The sequence below is a fragment of the Lampetra fluviatilis genome, chromosome 12 (assembly GCF_964198595.1).
Source record: "Lampetra fluviatilis chromosome 12, kcLamFluv1.1, whole genome shotgun sequence".
NCBI lineage: Eukaryota > Metazoa > Chordata > Hyperoartia > Petromyzontiformes > Petromyzontidae > Lampetra > Lampetra fluviatilis.
In genome coordinates this window covers 13,359,022-13,376,959 of record NC_136286.1, presented here as the reverse complement: position 1 = coordinate 13,376,959, position 17,938 = coordinate 13,359,022, and the positions used below count along the sequence as shown (strand labels likewise).

Here is a 17,938-nt window from a genome sequence, read left to right as displayed (position 1 = left end):
CCATGTTGTGCTTTTTGACATATACCTCCACACACAAAAAAGGACAATTTTACTTTTTAAATTGAAAATAATTTAGCTTTATTCTAAACAATGACGACACGTATTTTCTTCTACGTGCTTGTGAGTTAATTGTTAATTATTAAAATGTATTGGATTGATTTAGCAGCATCACAGTGATTTGGGAACCATTTTTATTACCTCTTTATTGTTAGTATGTAAATTGTATAAATCACTCCATTTATACATAGACGTTCACATTAAAAATGAGAGTATTGTGTTAGTCTTCAAAGTCATTATGCAATGTTGTGGTGCATTATGGGTTAAAACATATATATGAGCAGAACTCCATTCTGTATTTGAAAAGAAATGTTTTAGTCCATCGGCATATTGTTCTGGAAATCCACGAGGCGATGGGCTAAAATATTAATGTATACGTGGAGACGCGAGATTGGAGTTCTGCTTCTAAGGTGGTTGGTCATGTCTGTAACATGGCCCCACAACTTCTAGCAAACTGGCGGTGCCGCACTGCCAGTGCTCATTGCCGGCCTGTGCGTGCGTGCGTGCGTGCGTGCGAGCAGGCGTGAAGGATCTGCTGGACAACGTGGGCGCTAGCATCAAGACGACGGCGAAGCAGCTGCCCATTCAGCTCATAGTGAACAACGGCACCCAGTACCTGGACATGGGGCAGGCGCTGGTGCACAAGCACCTGCCCACGGTCGACCAGTACGACTTCTACAGGCAAGCGCAGCGCCGCACGGTCGGAGTGAAGCGCTGTCGGGTGTGACGTGACGTCTCGGCTATTCCGCGGGTCTGCTTGCCGTGGCACGACTCTCTCTAGTGCACAGCGTAAAGCCCACACCGTTTTACAGGAGTGGAAATGCTGAGCATGCTTGTATACGTATCACTAATGACCACAAAGACAAATACTGCGTGAGTATCTGGGCGAATTGTTTATTTATTTGTGAGTTTTATTCATGTTACAAATCAAACCATCAAAATTGCAAAGTAAGCAATGTGGCAATAATAATTCCGTGTTCGTGCACAAATGGGGAAGCTGTCTATAAGAAATGAGAGATGAAAACGTTGTTGTCGGGTGTAGAAACAGTCAAAGGCTCGCCTTTGAGAGCGCTCGGTGGACACATCCTCCTTGAGAAGGAGCGGTGAGTTCAATGGAGGTGCACATCAATTTTGAAATTAATTTGGTCACTCGCCTCAACATTCCGACCCAACCTTCTATAACGGCATTGAAGGCGTTGCTTGATGACTACGACTGCCACACTTGCCGGTGCCGTTCGTGAAGCCATTTGTGACTGGAACTTTTAAGATGTAATTTTTAGAACTTCCTTCAACGTAGGAAATGCAATTATATATGGGTTCATTTAATTTAATTAGTGTCATGCATAACGTGGTAATTTGGGATTTCTTACTAGATTTCCTTTGTACATAGTTCTGGTTATTTACTGTATTATTAGTCACGTGTGTATGTATGTTGAACTTCTTTCGCACCATACGTAGCCAACCGTAAACCCTCTCATGTACCATGCTTGTTGTTTGGTCAGGTCGCCGTTGAGAGAGAACTCAGTGGGCCTCGCCCAACACACTGGCTGACCGACTGATGTATAGGATGCTAGAAGGGGGGGGGGGGGGTGGTTCACGGGTAGGGAGAACCAGGGCAGGAAATTCCCACCCGCCTAAGGGTACAGAACTAACAATGTTTATGATCATGTTTTTATTGAAGATCTATTGTTTTTTTCCCGCTTGGCTTTTTTTCTGCATTGCAAGAACACCACTGGGAAGCCATCGTTTATTTTGATGGGCCCCATCCACATGCTGATGATGGCAGCTTGGTGGAAGGGTTGAGAGCTGTTGTATATAAGTGTACTTGCAAGAAGGGCCCCAACGTATTTGTTGTGCACGTTGCTGCAGGTTTATGTATTAAACGAGTAAGCACAAACTCTTGACGTTTACGTCGTACATACAGTTGCTGATTCGTGAGTTGCATTTAACGACATGCATCTTCAGTGTTACACAACAATTTGATTTAAAAAATAGTTGCGTCGACTTGTTTGGTTTTTGTAAATATGCAAAGTGTATTGCCTTGGCCGGTAATTTTCGCCATCAGGCCATTCTACAGTTGGACATCGGAGGCAGAATTATCTGTTGGTACTTTTGGAGCGTCGCTCTAATTACCAAGAATACTGCAGGTTTTTCAAGCTCGCGAAATATAAAATCCGCATCGAGGAGATGTCTCTGTGTTGGCAGGGGTAGGGGGGGGAAGGCCCAGCAACGTAGGTATTGGTGGGGGGCACACTCACTCGCGCGTGCGAGAGAGAGAGGCCCACTGATGCGAGCGTGCCGTGCGTCCGCTGTCGCGCAGGTGGCTCGTGTGCATCGTCCTGTGCTCGCTCGCGGGCCTCGTGGTGCTCTTCAACCTGCTGGGCCTGCTGTGCGGGGCGTGTGGCTACGACAAGCACGCGACGCCCACCACGCGCGGCTGCATCTCCAACACCGGCGGAAACTTCCTGATGGCGTGAGCGGCAAGCGCGCGCACGGCCGGCGCGGCGGAGCGATCCGGATTACGCGCTGGGCGGTGCGGGTACGGGGGCGGCAGCGACGCGGCCTGCCCCCCGGCAGTAGTGAGCGGCGTTCGCCGCTTGTTGTTGCGGAGGTCCGCGGTTCGAATCGGCCGGGCCACCTTTAGTTATTGTTGGCGGGGTGGATTTAGCGTAAGCTTAGGGTGGCCGTGTGCTTTCACGGTGGACGTTAAAGATTCAATGAGCTCAGCCGAATGGGCTTTACTCGGGAAATACATTTCTGATTTGAGTCGGACATTGTTTGCTCGAGTCATAGCCCAAATTTGGCAAGTAAATTTTTTTCCAACAAATGACTCGTGTGATATGCGTAGCTATCATCGCCCCCTACTGGCAGATGAATGCAGGCCAGGTGATAAGCCACCTTGTGCAGCACACGGACAACTGTCACTGGGGGGGGGGGTCCCTTTAAAAGTTTTAGACAAGACGCAAGTCGCTTATCACTTGTAAAGCACTCCGAGATGCTATGTGAAAAGCAAATTATTATTGTTATCCATGAATGGTTCGGACTGAAGGAACTGCATTATTACGTGCCTTGCTGGTGCCATTAAAATCAAGAAATAAGGTAAAAAAAACGCCTTTTGCAACCTCACCCAACCTCCAATGAGCGTAGCGTCGCATGATGGCGTGACGTGCTTTTTGGAAGGCTATGCCACAGAAGTCATTGTCACTTAAATATGGCTCTAATTCAGTATTTGAAAGCACCACTTCAAAGAATTTTGTTTGCATGCCGTTGATAAAGGATGTTACTATGCCCTTTACTGCTCAGGGCTTTGGCGAGACGAAATTAAGTGAAAAGCCGTATTCATTTTGTTATTGTATTCATTGGCTGCTGGGCTGAGACGCATCAAAACAGGACAGTTAAAAGCCTTCTTCAATCATGAATAGTCGCCTCGATTTCAATTAAGGATGTCTGTAGCACGAGCTCGGTGCTTTGCTTTTTTGAGCCACGTGTCCACTTGAAGAACACTCATGGAGTGTATTGTGCAGTATGGAAAAATGAAGTGTGGGAGCACCAATCCTGGACTGTCGTGGGGGGGGGGATGTGTAAATGCACAACCCTGTGTGTCGAATATATGTATGTTTGTTTAACTTATTTCGCACCGTGTGTGTTTGTGCTGTGAGCAGTGGCGTGGGCTTCAGCTTCATCTTCTCGTGGCTGCTGATGCTGGTGGTGACGCTCACGTTCGTTCTGGGCGGGAACGTGGAAAAGCTTTTCTGCCAGGCCTTGGCTGACAAGAACCTCTTTAAGGTCGGCGCACGCGCGCTCTGCTCTGTGGGGGAGCGATTCCGTGAGGTTGTCCTTACGGGGTTTTGCTGATCAAGTAAACTGGGTGGATTGCCCGACGTTCGACGAAGACGTGCAAATGAATTGCATCCATTTAGATGAAAAGTCTCACTCGTGAGTGCGTGTGTGTGATGGTAGAGCGGTGGTTCGCACGCTGTGCTATGAACCTGGCAACCCGAGTTCGATTGCCGCTCACAGCTCACATCGGTGATGAATATCTAAACTGGTTATGGGCCTTCTCTTAGGTTGACTCGGCCTTAAATGAGTACCTGGTGCGGCGTGTGTAAATATTAGTATTGGGGATACAAACGCGAATGGGCATGGTGCTGATCACGTAACTCCCTCGTGTGTCATTCCAGCATTAATAGGTGCTCGCAAACAGAACTTGCTCCAACAGTCTGTTAGAGGCTCTTTGCGGAACCTTTTTACGTGAGATGGAGGCTGATTAGTTGCTCGGTGTGGCAGTAGAGCAAGCCTGCTGCCGTGGGCCACGTGTGACGCTGATTCCTGTCGCCGCCATCCCAGCAACTGATTTGCGAGTTAGGTGTAAAACTGTCTCGTGAATTTGGCAAAAAAACTCATGTGCAATTTCGGATAATGCCAGAATTCCACAAAAGTGTGGAAACAAAAACTACCAGAATTGGGCCCATTTTGTGTCTTTGCTCGAATATGTGTGGGGAGGCGGTCGTCTTCCTGGAAGGTTCTGCACCAGTGGTGGAAACATTCCACATTTTGACACGGTGTACTCTCTCCGCAGGAGCTCCCACTGTTGACTCCCCACTAGTTGCAGCAGACAAACCAGTTGGTGCTTAGATTACAGACCCCTCAGGCATGTTGCATGTATGTATGTTGAACTTATTTCGCACCGTACGTAGCCAACCGTGCTAATCATAGGGCTGGGTTGGCTATACTTAATGTAGCGTTATGAATGCTACATTGCGAATTGAGCTGCATTTCAGTCTGTAGTATAGAGGTGAATATTGAAATAGCCCAACGCTTGTGCGAATGCGTTCATTACCTTTGGGTAAAGGAATAACTTTGTTTTATTGGTTCTTCCCCAGAGATGCCGTGGGCACTTAATTGACAATCGAAGCAAGAGGTTCCCACTTGGTTTGCACGCTTGATTCATTTGTAAGAGTTAACGCCTTTTAAGTCAAATGGGTTTAAGACTAAAAGGGGCTACAGAGGGCTGCCGTTGCTGGACGATGGAGTGCTGAGAGTGCTCCAGTGGGGCCTCCTGGTGAGAGATGATTTACTGGGTTCATTACCCTGGGGCATCACGTGACTTGGCTTTGTTGTCTTCCTTCCAATTATAGCTGTGCCAAATCGTAGTGCGATGCATTGAACCGATATCGATCCATACTTTATTGGTTGGCAAAAGTATTAATGTGGTGGCATCCTAAATATTTTCTTCATTTGTGTTGTGACTTTTTTTCATGTGCGAGCGCATGTTATCTTTACGCATTGTCCGTCTCGATCACTGAGATATAACTTATGCCGAATAGAAAAACCCAGCTCATTATGAAAAATGTTCTGTGGCAACAAACAGGTGAATATAACAGCCCTGTTTACGTGGAGTCATTGGTAAGATACACCTTGTTCTTTTCACAAAGGATCAAAGAGTGAGCTGTGTATATTTTTTCCCAAGTGAATAGTTTGTGTTTTCCCAGTCCATTACATGCATTGTGTGCTTTGTAAGCGTGTTGAGGATTTGTTCGACACAAAACAATAAGAGTGCATTGTGGAAGGCTCAAGTAATGTTGGTTGCCCAGCTCACGACATATACAAAATAAATCAGAGGACAATACTGCTTCCCATATCTGTCCCTCCACATAAAAAAAAATACAACTCCTTTATGCATCCATCAGCCACGCGGACCTCTAGGAGTGCATACGCTCGGCAGCGTACAAAGCCCTTTGCTCCGTTCAAGTGGGTATCTCGTCACGACCTACCGAAACCCATAAGTGACTGAAAGAAATCGCCGCACAGGGTGCTTGGGAGGCCTTTTCGGTGTAACCTTGTAACCCGAGTTTAAAGATGAGGCACTTCCTGACCCACTCCGGTTTTAAAGTGGCATGTGGATGCTGTATTCTTACTTGTACCGTACGGCTGTTTAGGTTTTTTTTTAGTTTGTTTAGGTTGGCACTTGTGACCGTAACAAAACTCTGATCAAAAGAACGATAAAAAAAACTCACGTCGGCATCACTGTCTGGTTCAGCTGTCCCTATCCTTTTAAAATGTCCTGAAATCTGCTCTAAAGCCACCACACTCGATCCATTAGGCTCTGTGTTTAATCCGGCATCTTTGGGAGCAGAGCATTTGAACTGTCTATGAACCCGACTACCACCACCCCTACCCTCCTCCCCCTCGCGTAACTTTTCGTGTTTCCCACTTTTGACAGTTGAACAAAAAATGTGTTCCTTCCTTTCTTAGTTCTTCGATACGCCCAATCTGTTCAAGCCGAAGTATCTCTTGCCAGGAGTTCTCTTCAACAAGCCAGACCTGAACATGACCATTGAGGGCGTATACAGGCAAGTCTATTGCTGTGCCACGGCCCGCATTGTTGTACCCCGTTTCATGGTTCTCTTTTGCAGAGAGATATGTGGAATAAAAATGTGTTAAATGTATTCAATGATTGTTTTGATGGAGTCACTTAGTGTGAGCGCGTTGGCTGTAAACGGTGGATACCGCTGGCAGATATGCACCTCCTGTGCCGATTAGCACGGTAGGCTACGCACGGTGCGAAAGAAGTTCTACATACATACAGAACCACTGCAGTTGGAATGGTTCCGTGCGAATTAGTCCATTGCGGTACACAAGTTGTGTGTTTTCTTTATCCTGGTGTATGTCATGCGATTCCATGAAAGAGTTGCATTTACACAATTTATGATTTCAAATTGGTATAATAGTCTTGCCGATGAAAATACGTTTGGGAGCTGAATATCAATGTCGATGTCTGCTAGCCACGAGAGGGCTACAGGAGAGTGCAAATACACCGTGTGAAGTGTTTTGGAGGTACTGAGAGACAGAGTTGTATCTTGAGCCTGCCTTCTCTGAGGTTGGCTTAATACGAATGCGAGTGTCTAGAATCACCAGGGCCTGTGTGTGTGTTTTTACAGTGATTGCAAAATGAACAAAGGGATTTATTCTGCTTTTCAACTCTCAAATCTATTCAACTTGGACAGCCTCCTGAACATAACTCAGGTAAGAACATATTCACGAAAATGTACCAACATATATCGCATGTAGCAGCACAATTATATTACACTGTGATTTGGAATCCTTGTACGAATCGGTTTATATTATTTATGTGCAGTTGAATTATTTATGTGAGAATACGCCATGTTATCTTTTCCTCGGGATCGGAAACACGATTGCACGCTCGCCGTTGTATTACTATTATAAAGGCTTCTTGTGAAACGTAGTGCGGATCAAAATTACCCGCCTCATTCTGGTGTCCTGTCTTTTTTCCACACCGCCACCTGAAAACCACTGTAGTATACGAATGACATCACGAGCAAATTTGACCCCATCAATGTAAACCTGTCGGACATGAAGCTGCTGGAACCCAGTGTCAAGCAGAGCCTGCTGGACTTCGCCGCGACAGGAATCGACAAAATCGACTTCAGCGCATTCACCGCAGAGGTTCTGTGTCCGTGTCATCTCTGTGTGTGTCGTCATCTGTGTGTGTGTGCGTGTGGGGTTCGCTTACGGTGTCACGCTCCCCATGATCAATTTCTCATTCATGGTCATGCATAACACCACTTTTACTCACACTAATGACCTCTGAAGATCGAGAGAACAAAATCGTTCTGAACCCCCCCCATAGGTTGACTCAGCCTTAAATAAGTTGCCTGGTGCAGCATGTCAACATCATTGCTGGAGAGACAAAGGTGGTTGGGTAGGTGAGGTCCTGGCCACATCACCGCTTCTTGCGCCTTGTAGGTCTGAATAGGTGCTTACTAAGAGTACTTGTTTCTATTTATAGGACTAAATGGGGAGATCCATATGTGTGTGTGTGCATGTGTTCAATATTGCATGCCTCCGCTATTCTTGCTGAGGGGGTTGGTGACTACCTCTTGAGAAACTTGTTCATACGTAGCAGTCCAGCTTTTATTGTCTGCGAGCGGTCTCCAATGTTAATTGTGCAAAGTGCAATTGCGAGAATGCGTTTGCGCTTTCGTTCTTCGCGCACTGCCTAGAGACAACACCACTGCAGCCAGCTGATTGGTTGCAGTGAGAAACAAAAGCCCCTGAACTTTTGAACCTCGGTGTGTAGGCTGATTAATTCATTACATTAAAGTAGCCAAAGCAAATAGGTGGATCAAAAAAGCTGAGCACAGTGGGATTTATCAAAGCGAGTTGCAGTAATGAAAACAGACCTTTGTCAAATGTTCAAAGCAAATGGGCCCATGAAGCTGATTAACATTAATGTCCCCCGTCCTATGTGGTGTCTACGTTAAGGCTGACAGCTCATCATAGTCTTAGGTTTTTTCGGTAAAGTCACGTAGGTAAAAATAAATAATAAAACAATAAAAATATTTGAAATAAAATAATAAATCACTATTATTTCTATTATTTTTATTCTTTTAATATTTATTTTTTAGCTACGTCACTTTACCGAAAAAACCTAAGAGTATGAATCCTTGCAGTCACGAAAGCTTCAAATCTAGAAAAAACAGCTCATCATAGGCAATAATTGGGCAGCGGGGTGGCAACGGCAAGATGGGCCTGTGTTCGATCCCTCACTCGGGCACCTGCCCATGGATACTTGTTCGATGGTCTCCCCCCTGTTCCATGCATGGGTTTCGCCCGGGTTCTCCGGTTTCCTTTCAGTTACAAACAACACGCGCAATGTGACCGGTATTAGCCAACCATCCCAATGCTGCTAAAGTTACGAGCAAAGTACTCGATTAGGATTACAAGTAGCAACATCGCCCCCCCGACTGTGAAAACTTGGCAGGACCCTCCTTAAAAGGAATCTTGAGACTCAGCAAAGCTTTTCTGGGTAATCAAGCACAGGTATGATAATGTGCTTAATAGGCTTACGTGATGTTGCACAACCACCAGTATCCACATTTGGCCATGGAAATGTCTAAAGTGGCACAATGTGGAGTTGATTTGTTAAGTGGCACGGTGCCAGTGCGACTTTGTTGCATTATGCAAATGTTGCGCAACATCTCACGTTCGATGCTGCAACTTCCTTGCTTCTGCTTGTCAACACAGTTGCATATCACATTGCCGAGCCATTATTTAGTCGGCAATTAAGTTTATTGACCGAAAGGCCCAATCCTCGCCCTCCTCTCGCTTGGGCAGCTTGTCCAGAAAAGGAAAAGCAGAGTGCCTGCTTGATCTAAGAAGAAACTAGCCATGTTCGGAACCTAAAGAATACACAAGAAGCTAATATGAGGACGATAACTAATGTCAGTGTTTTATTGTAATCCATGAACACACCTATTATTACATTTCTAGCTTTCATCATCAACATCATCGTCATCCACTGCTGGATGAAATCCTCTCCACATCGTGGTCGTCCCTTATGTTTTTGCAGTGTCACAGTTCATCTTGCTCTGAGCAAGGGTCCTCCTACCTGTGTACCTTAGACTCGTAGTACAGTCTATGGTACACAAGTCTGACTTTCCACCACTCTGGTCACCTTGGTGATGTGTAGTGGTCCATAATTAAGCGCCGCACCATCTGCTTGTGAAACACAAAGCTGCCACACGCACCGCAAGTAGGGGTCATCGCAACCTGATGTCACGCTGATGATTAACAGCCTGCGATGCATGAGAAGCATTTATCGGTGCAAGGTGGCATGTTATTAGATATTTTTAAAAACCTTCATATTCTACTGGGTAAAGCTGTGTAATGATGTTGGTGTTTGTGTACACATATAATGCAGTTTTTTTCAAAACGTAGCCTTCCATTCTTGGAAAAATACAATTACACGTGCTCATCCGTTTTTGGTTTTGCATCGCTGCTTTGAAAGGATTCGGGGTGGGGGGGGGGGTGGAATTATAGCCGCTTTCCACAATGAAACATTTGAAATATCCCACGGCAAGGGGTCCCAGGCAGTGCTTCTCATGGCCATGAACACTGCGGGAGGAGGATCGTGGTTGCTAAGTTAGGGCAATTAAGACGATATGATGCTGGTCGTAACAAAGTATCAGCGTGAGGCCTTCGCTCATAGTCCCGGCTCATCTGGCTGTGAACAACAGTGACCCAAACGAAGGGGCAGTTCCTCGAACCCACCCTGCAGTTTAACTGCACGATGTATTCGTTGAGAAGGACAAAACACAATGTGGAAATTGCACCGTGGAAATTGTTTCGTTTCGTAAATTACAATCAGAAATATAAACGGGCGACGTCTGCACTTTGTTAATTAAATGTCTTTTTTTATTTGAAATAACTCACTGAGGTGGTAAGGAAGTATTTACAATGAATGCCTTTTGTAGTGTGTGGAAAATACCCCAGCCCTGGTTGGTGGGAGCCATGGTCCATGACTGGACATTTGCACTACCAAGTTGAGCAATAGCGCTTGGCTAAAGCACGCGTTTCCAAATCCCCTTGAATCACTGCATCATTTAAACATCGTGATATGTACCTTCAATGATTGCGTAATGTCTAGTCGGGAATATTGTCCTGAAATAGTCTGGTGGGTTTATCTGCGGTGCATGTAGTGCCCCCTGGTGTAGAATATTGCACATTAAAGTTTGTGTTTTTAATTCCTTACAGCTCAACAAAGGCATTACCAAGGTTGATCTGCTTCTGTTTGCCGATAAACTCAGTGAAAAAGCTAACAACCTGGTGAGTTTTGTCAAGCTTGCACGCTTTCATTTTCTCAAATATATTTCTATTTCAATGCTTTGAAAAATCTGCATGTGGTTTAATTCAGGTTATCCCAGCTGAAGTGTGGAATGAGCCAAACTAAAGTGTGCAGACGCCTATGAACTGTCATTCACGGGCTTTTAATCATAGCTAACGTGTTATGTTTAAAAAAAATTCACCGGGCTGCAGTGTAAAACCCAATTTAATACTTTCATGTACATAAATGTGGCCTTTCTGGTAAGACCCTTAATGTATCTATTTAAAGTTAGCCTAAATGGCACGAATGATTAAAGTTGCGTTTTCTTAATCTCAGGGGGGGGAGAGTTCTGGGAAAAATCATGAGTTTGCTTTAAGAGAGTTGTGTTTATTTTTAACGCACGAGGGGCACTTGTTTGGTCGACTCTGTTCGGTTGTGCACGATGATTTGCGTTTGATTCACGATGATTTACGTTTGCGTGCGACTGTTTGTGGCTGCAGAGCGGGGCACTGGCTAACGCGCTGCGGGGACACGCGGCGAGCATCCGCTGGATTCATTATAACCAAGTGGTAGTTCTCAACAGCAGCATGGTGAGCACTGTGTCCTGCTGGTAACCTGCCTTGGGCCCTTTGCTCCACCAATGTTCGGCATTGTACACTTCATCGCAGCGGCTTGGGTTGTGCACTTTGTATGTATGCATGTTGAACTTAATTCTCGCCGTACATAGCCAATCATGCTATTCGGGTGTGTACACCTTACCAGTGGTTTGTGCTTTACTTATTGCTGGCTTACACACCGTAATATGGCCTGGGTTGTATGCCTTGCCAATCAATGGGTTGTGCACCTCACCATTTACCGCATCGTATACCACCACACGTACACTAGCAGCGTTACACACCGTAGTGGTGGCTGGGTTCTGTGTACAGCAGAAGCTGGATATGGAGTGATGACATAGCCCAGTGATTCCAGCGTTAGGCCGCCTGTTCAGGAGGTTCGCGGTTCGAATCTGACAGGCCCTGGTTCATTCTGCGGGTGTATACATCGTAAGGTACGCGCTGCCTGCTTCACAGTGGACGTTAAAGATCCCTTGACGGCTTTTGAAAAGAGTGGGCCATACGTTATGCGCTGGCGTCATCGTCTAAATTTGCCAAATTTTAAAAAAAGGATCACAAAATACTCAATTGGAATTACACGTAGCAATTACCACCCCCACTGGCAGACTAATTCCTACTTTGTAGGCTGGTTCTGAGTCACTTTTTTCCATAGAGGGACAGCTGCTACGGAGGGGTTCCCCTTCTAATGTTCGAGATGAGATGGAAGGCATTTTGTTATTAAATAATTATTAAATAAGCACACCTCTTGGGAGCAAAGCAAGGTTTGCTCATATCTGAAGTGTGCTTGTATCAGAAGTTGCCCTTGGACTCCCTCCACCAGTGTAATGTTCGATATTGCTTATATCAGAACTGTGCTTATATAAAGTGTGCTTGTATCCAGCTTCTCCTGTATAAATATTTTTCTTGCACAAAATACGGTCTAACAACAACAACAACCTTGTCGATCGTGAAATATTAATTGTAATAATGTGCGCTGTGCATATTGCTGCTGAACCCACGACTAACCAGAGTTTGGATCCACAGCCAGGTACCGATAATCCGGTCGTGAGGGCCCATAATGGGGTACACCTCACTCAGGCCAGACTTGTGTGACGGATGGAGGTGGTGGTGGTTCCCCACTCTTCAACAACACCTCCATTGCTACAAATTTAAGCACTACGCGTGGGACACGGCGTGTTCCCCTTGTCTGATACAACAGCCGCTATTCGCCACCAAGTGGCGGTGATGTCACCACAGCGCTTGTGCCAGGCTGGGTGCGCTGCCACGGTGCAAACACCCGTGTATAATCTAAACCTCCGTCGCCAGTAACAAGCCTCCACAGTCGTTGACATTTCAAAATGGAGGCGTGAATTGTTTGCTTATTAATGATAAAAATTAATGTTTAAAGATGTTTGTTATTGTTGTGTTTTGAACATGAGCGTGTGTTCCGATTTGACATTGTGACTCCAAGGTAAATGTTTAAAGAGTAAGTGCTTTGATGTTTATGTTTAAAGTGATTGGTGGTGGTCTACTGGGTGCAATTGTGGGGCTTCCCTTACCAAAAACTGGGGTTATCTTGGAGATGACAGTGTTGTTAATATTTCCTACAAATACAACTGGGTGTTTTGCCTCCATCACAGCGTATTTGGCTTGTGGCCGAGGTTATCTTGACCTGTACAGTTTCCAGTCTGGGCAAGGGCAGCCGCGTGTTGTGTATACCTCCCAGTCGCAGTTTATGTTGATGTATATTTTGTTACGTGTGTATTTGGTTTATATTTTCTATTTTTGTGTTTATTTAAACATTCGTCAATTTTCACTTTTGTATGAATTCTTAAAAAAAAATTTTGTCTTCATATTTCCTTCATTTTCATTTCCCCCTCCCTTTCAAATGTTCTTTCTGATTATTTTTTCACCTATTTTATATATTTTTTACAAGGAATGTAAATTAATGACAGTGCCCACTTTCTGACTTGTACTTTTCTCCATTCATGCTGCGCTCTCATCCAATACACTAAATAAGAAATATACTGGAGCAAGGGTAAGAGAATCTTTATTTTTCTATCAACCTTACTCCGTCTCCTTGTCTCTTAATGGAAATGTTACAATCTCTCTCTCTGAATCACAATCACTTCCGTTTGGTGTCCTGTACTGTGAAGGGGAAGACTCGAAGTGGAAGTTGATGAATGTTCATACTTGTAGCTCTCCGAAGCCTTTCCGGCTCGCACCACAGCGCTCGACGTTTCCCTCCACGTGCCGGAGAGCTTTTGAATGAACCAGCACGTGGAGAAAAACGTCGGTCTTTGAAAAAAAATTATGCGGCGCAGCCCGAACGCATACCGGAGAGCCGTATGGCACGGCCGCAGAAAACTTTTACAGTAACGTTCATACTCGTGCATGTTGATGTACCCTTTAACATGGTGTTGTACGTAATAAAATATTTCTTTAATTTATTGTTGTTGACTAATTCCGAAATGAGTGCTTAACATTTCTGTTGTTGTTTTCAGAGTACTTTGAGCAAGAGTTTGAACTCTCTCCAGAGGACATCCCTTGCTCTGCAGGTTGGGACTTGTGATCACATTCACACTGAATAGCTACTCCAGTGAAATGAGACTTAATTCACCACGTAGAATATTTTACTAGAGTTTGATCACGGACACAAATTGATCCAGATCATGAAATAATGTCTGTTGATGGTTATTGTTGATTGGAATTTGCGTACCAACGTCACTTTACATCTAACAATAAATATCACACGTATGTGTGGGCCCACGTGGACACACACGGGCTTGTGACATGCTTATCCACACGTGCACTTAACGCACTTGCAAAAGAGACAAAAAAATGTGTTAAATGTTTTGTGTGTGTGTGAATCCTAGAGTGAGATTACAGAAGTCATTGACAAATTGGACATCGCCCAGAGTCTCATCAATAACAATGCCTCACAGGTTATCATTGGGGTAAGTTGTTATGTTTGTGTTACTGTCTTGTCTATTTTCCTTCACTATGGAATAAAATGCCATGTGTATCATATTATTTGTAATGCGGAATGTTGAAATAAAAGTTTCCTTCGAGAAAATGTGTTTTAGGAAATATTCCTCAATTCAGTCAGTCAATTTTGGGTGAGGTCCATTGAGCAAAGAATATCTCTTTCAATTGCTTCAGTTTTGTAAGAAGGATTTGTGTTGTACAGCCAAGTAATTTGAGTTGCAAGCCTCGTGGATGCATTGGTAACAAATGAGACCTTTACGAACAAACATTTTTAGGGAAAGCACCTTGCAGAAAAGTTACATCGACCCTTTTCAGCAATCGTAACACATTGCAATATTTGTCTTTTTTAAAGGAAACGAAGACCTATATGAAGACTATAATAGGATACTTTGAGAGTTACGTTACTTGGACAAAGTTTTCCGTGAGTACATGAGAGCTGCACAAATTATACAATGCACACCTGTTAGTAGCCCACTGACTTGACTTATTATGTGCATTCTTAATCACAAACATATATCTACCGTGAAACTGGGAACATTATTAAGTAGGTGCAACACCGCATGTTTACCACTCAAATTGAAAGCTGGAGTCCGGTTTAATCGAAGTCGATTGGAAGGTGTGGCACAGATACCCACGTTTGCATGCAAGCGCTGTGTATAGGTTCTTTTGTAAACGTACAGCCCATTTGTATTGGATGTCCTGCAGTTGACGCCTTCACCGTTTTGCCAGGGAGTGAGGGACCAGGTAGTGGCTTTCTAACCAGTGTCGCTCGCTTGTTAGAAGCCGCCCCTCGAACTGTTGGGGCAGGGGTGACAGCGCCCCAGACCTGTGCCCGGGTGCTGTGCTGTTGAGCCCAAATACAACCCGCAGGTCGATGTTGCACAAGTTCGTGTCTGGTTCTTCTTGTCTCTTCCACCGATACAACACCTGGTGCCATTCAATACTCAGGCCCTTAAATACGTTGATTGTGGGGAGCTATAAGACCACTCGGACGGATATCGATTTACGTGTCCGCTAAGTTCCACTCTTTTAATCTTGATTTCAAGCTCACACATATATAACCTTTTGTTGTAACGGCTCTCTCGCTGTGTTCTGCCTGGTTCAGCAGTTCCACTGCTGGATTCTTTTTTCCGCCTGAGGACGACTGCTTGTGTTGCGATCTAAACGTCGTGATATATTATTTTCTATTTTATTTTATTTTTCTACCTACGTGACTTTTCCGAAAGAACCAATGAGTATGGCTTCCACTCTTTTGTGCAGATTTCCAACAAGGTGGCCACCTGCAAACCGGTCTCCAATCTGGTCGACTCTGTGGACATCATTGCGTGCAGCTACGTGATGGACTCGCTGGTGAGAGACGCCACTGAGTTGTGTACCAGAGAGTAGCATTTGGCACAAGGGTCCTGCATTGGGACATTTTCTGAATAATTAGACATTTTGGAGGAAACTAGATTTCTTCCTGTGGTTAGCGCACTGCGCTACGAACCCGGTGACCCAAGTTCGATTCCCGCTTACAGCCAACATCAGTGACGATTATCTGAACCGGTCCAGGGCCTCCTGTTGGTCAACTCAGCCTTAAATGCATGCCTGGTGTGGTGTGTAAACATCAGCACTGGGAAGACAAAGGTGGCCCAGCGAGGCATAGTGTTGGCCACCTATCCACCTCCCTCGTGTGCCATGCCAGCCTTAATAGGGGCTCGAAAATAGCACTTTCCCCGACAGTCCGTTGAAGGCTAATATATTTGTTTCGTCTCTTTTTTTCAGAACGCGTTTTGGTTTGGCCTCGGTTGGGCGACGGTGTTTTTAATTCCGAGCATCATTTTTGCCGTGAAGCTGGCAAAATACTACCGGCGCATGGACACCGAGGACGTGTACGATGAGTGAGTGCCGTGTGAAATCTGCTTTGCCGTGTACGTCCAAATACTCGTAGCACGCGATCAAAAAAAGTCGTGAAACCACGGCCACGTTAAGAGCGAGGCAAAACGGGCACTTGTCGTTCTTAGCGAGTGGCTTATCCTCGCTGCGTGGCCCAGGTAGTTTTATAACTGTATAAATTGTGAAGCCAGTGATGCTGGTGTACGGTGCTTTTTCTGCAATATTTTGCTGTCTTTTCTTGGATTTTCTGTTTGCACATAGTCACATAGTCACTTTAAGATGTTTTCTTGTTCATGTTTTTGTTTGTTGCGTTTGCACCCAATTCAAGAGCCGAATGGCTCACAGGGCTATACCAAATAAATGAAACTGAAAATGAAAAACTGCAACAGATGCTTAATACAGTGGAATGTACCTTTTGCCCTTCTATATAAATGATTTACATCCTGTATAGATAGGTGCTGCTAAGGCGTAGTGACTAACTGTGCTTTTGTTGCCTCTGATTTTACTAAGTAATGGACACTTGAAGCTAAAGACGAAAATGGTATTCGGACAATAGACTGACAGTCCTATATCTCGTCATCGGCTTTACCTTAATAATTATTAAACCAATGTGTGTACATACCTCAACACCCGCATAGGGCAATGGACGTTTACCTAGGTTTCAATTCCTTCCGCTGCTTGTTACTTACCCTTCCAAAGCGATTGAGGTTTCCCTGTCTCTGTTGTTATTACTGTGGTGTGCACGGTGTGTTTGTGTTTTGGTTTTGTTCCTCCTGCCGCTGACTCTTAAATGTGAATCTTAAATCTTCTTGGAATCAAGAAGCATCAGCTTAAAATGGTCTCATCAAGGGGTCCATGTAGATTTAAACAATGTACCGTACGTTAATTTCTCAGTGATTGGGCGAGGTGTTTTAAGGGGCATTAATACAGGGACTTGGTTTACACACGGCTGACAGAGTAGGCGTAAGCGTTGAAGGCAGGAAATGTCAACGTTAATTCCATCCACAGGAGTAGACACAAACACTGATTGCCTGCGGTTGGCCTGGAACCCTGCTTGCCCACTTGTCATGTGATCTCATGCCTGCCCTGTCTCTCTTTTTCGCCTTTTGCAGTTCATCAGTGTCGGGGATCTGGCATTTTACCTTCTGATAACCATTCCTACTTTTTAAGTCGTGTTATTTTTTTTGTTTGTTCCACTTTGGAATTTTTGCCTCTTCTCTTATATTGCAAAATTCTGCATGCATTTCTCATCGCAACTGCACACTTTTGTTTTGTTAGCAAATGTAAAATTGTTGTGAGCCTCTTTTCTCAGTTTACCATCCGCGCTAATAACGCCACTCTACTTCTCTTACATTCAGTGATATGATAATAATACACGTGCAGCGCACAGAAGTTCACATTGTTTACGATTTGGCTGTGGGAGTTCTAGCACATTACGAATTTCAATGCTGTGGGTTTTTTTTCTATGAATATCAGGCCATTTTCTAGTAAAATTTATCTACGAGTATTTGATTAATGCGAGATACCGAATTTGTTTCTTATGTAATACGGAGACTATTGAGCCGTGTTAAAGGGTTTAAGTGGTGCTATAGCGAAGCACTCGACTCACTATGAGAAGGGTGCAATGAGTTATAATGTCGGTTGGGGGGTCGACTCAGCCTATCGTCCCCTCCAGGGTCGAGACGTTGACGTGGCAGTTTCGTAGTAAATTAAGATTGTGCATCACATGGCCCGTTTCTCGTCGTTTGAATGTGGAATTTCCACCTATGGCTCAACAGGAGCCAGTAGAGATGAGTGG

At 44.7% G+C, this 17,938-nt stretch overlaps 1 protein-coding gene across 8 annotated transcripts in view; it reads left to right on the top strand.

Annotated features, from left to right (window-relative positions):
- PROM1 (prominin 1) overlaps positions 1-17,938 on the top strand; it is a 58,292-nt gene that overhangs the window by 32,263 nt on the left and 8,091 nt on the right. For 6 of the 8 annotated variants that reach the window (XM_078861695.1, XM_078861694.1, XM_078861701.1 and 3 more), the window contains exons 11-24: positions 579-738; positions 2,378-2,530; positions 3,720-3,843; positions 6,313-6,410; positions 6,999-7,083; positions 7,378-7,524; positions 10,615-10,686; positions 11,185-11,274; positions 13,298-13,315; positions 13,782-13,835; positions 14,154-14,234; positions 14,618-14,686; positions 15,526-15,615; positions 16,030-16,145. In XM_078861695.1, coding sequence (XP_078717821.1) covers positions 579-738; positions 2,378-2,530; positions 3,720-3,843; positions 6,313-6,410; positions 6,999-7,083; positions 7,378-7,524; positions 10,615-10,686; positions 11,185-11,274; positions 13,298-13,315; positions 13,782-13,835; positions 14,154-14,234; positions 14,618-14,686; positions 15,526-15,615; positions 16,030-16,145 — 1,357 coding nt within the window. Of the gene's footprint in view, positions 1-578; positions 739-2,377; positions 2,531-3,719; positions 3,844-6,312; positions 6,411-6,998; positions 7,084-7,377; positions 7,525-10,614; positions 10,687-11,184; positions 11,275-13,297; positions 13,316-13,781; positions 13,836-14,153; positions 14,235-14,617; positions 14,687-15,525; positions 15,616-16,029; positions 16,146-17,252; positions 17,517-17,938 lie in introns of those variants that run through there. The other 2 variants (XM_078861698.1, XM_078861696.1) reach the window with 2 other exon arrangements.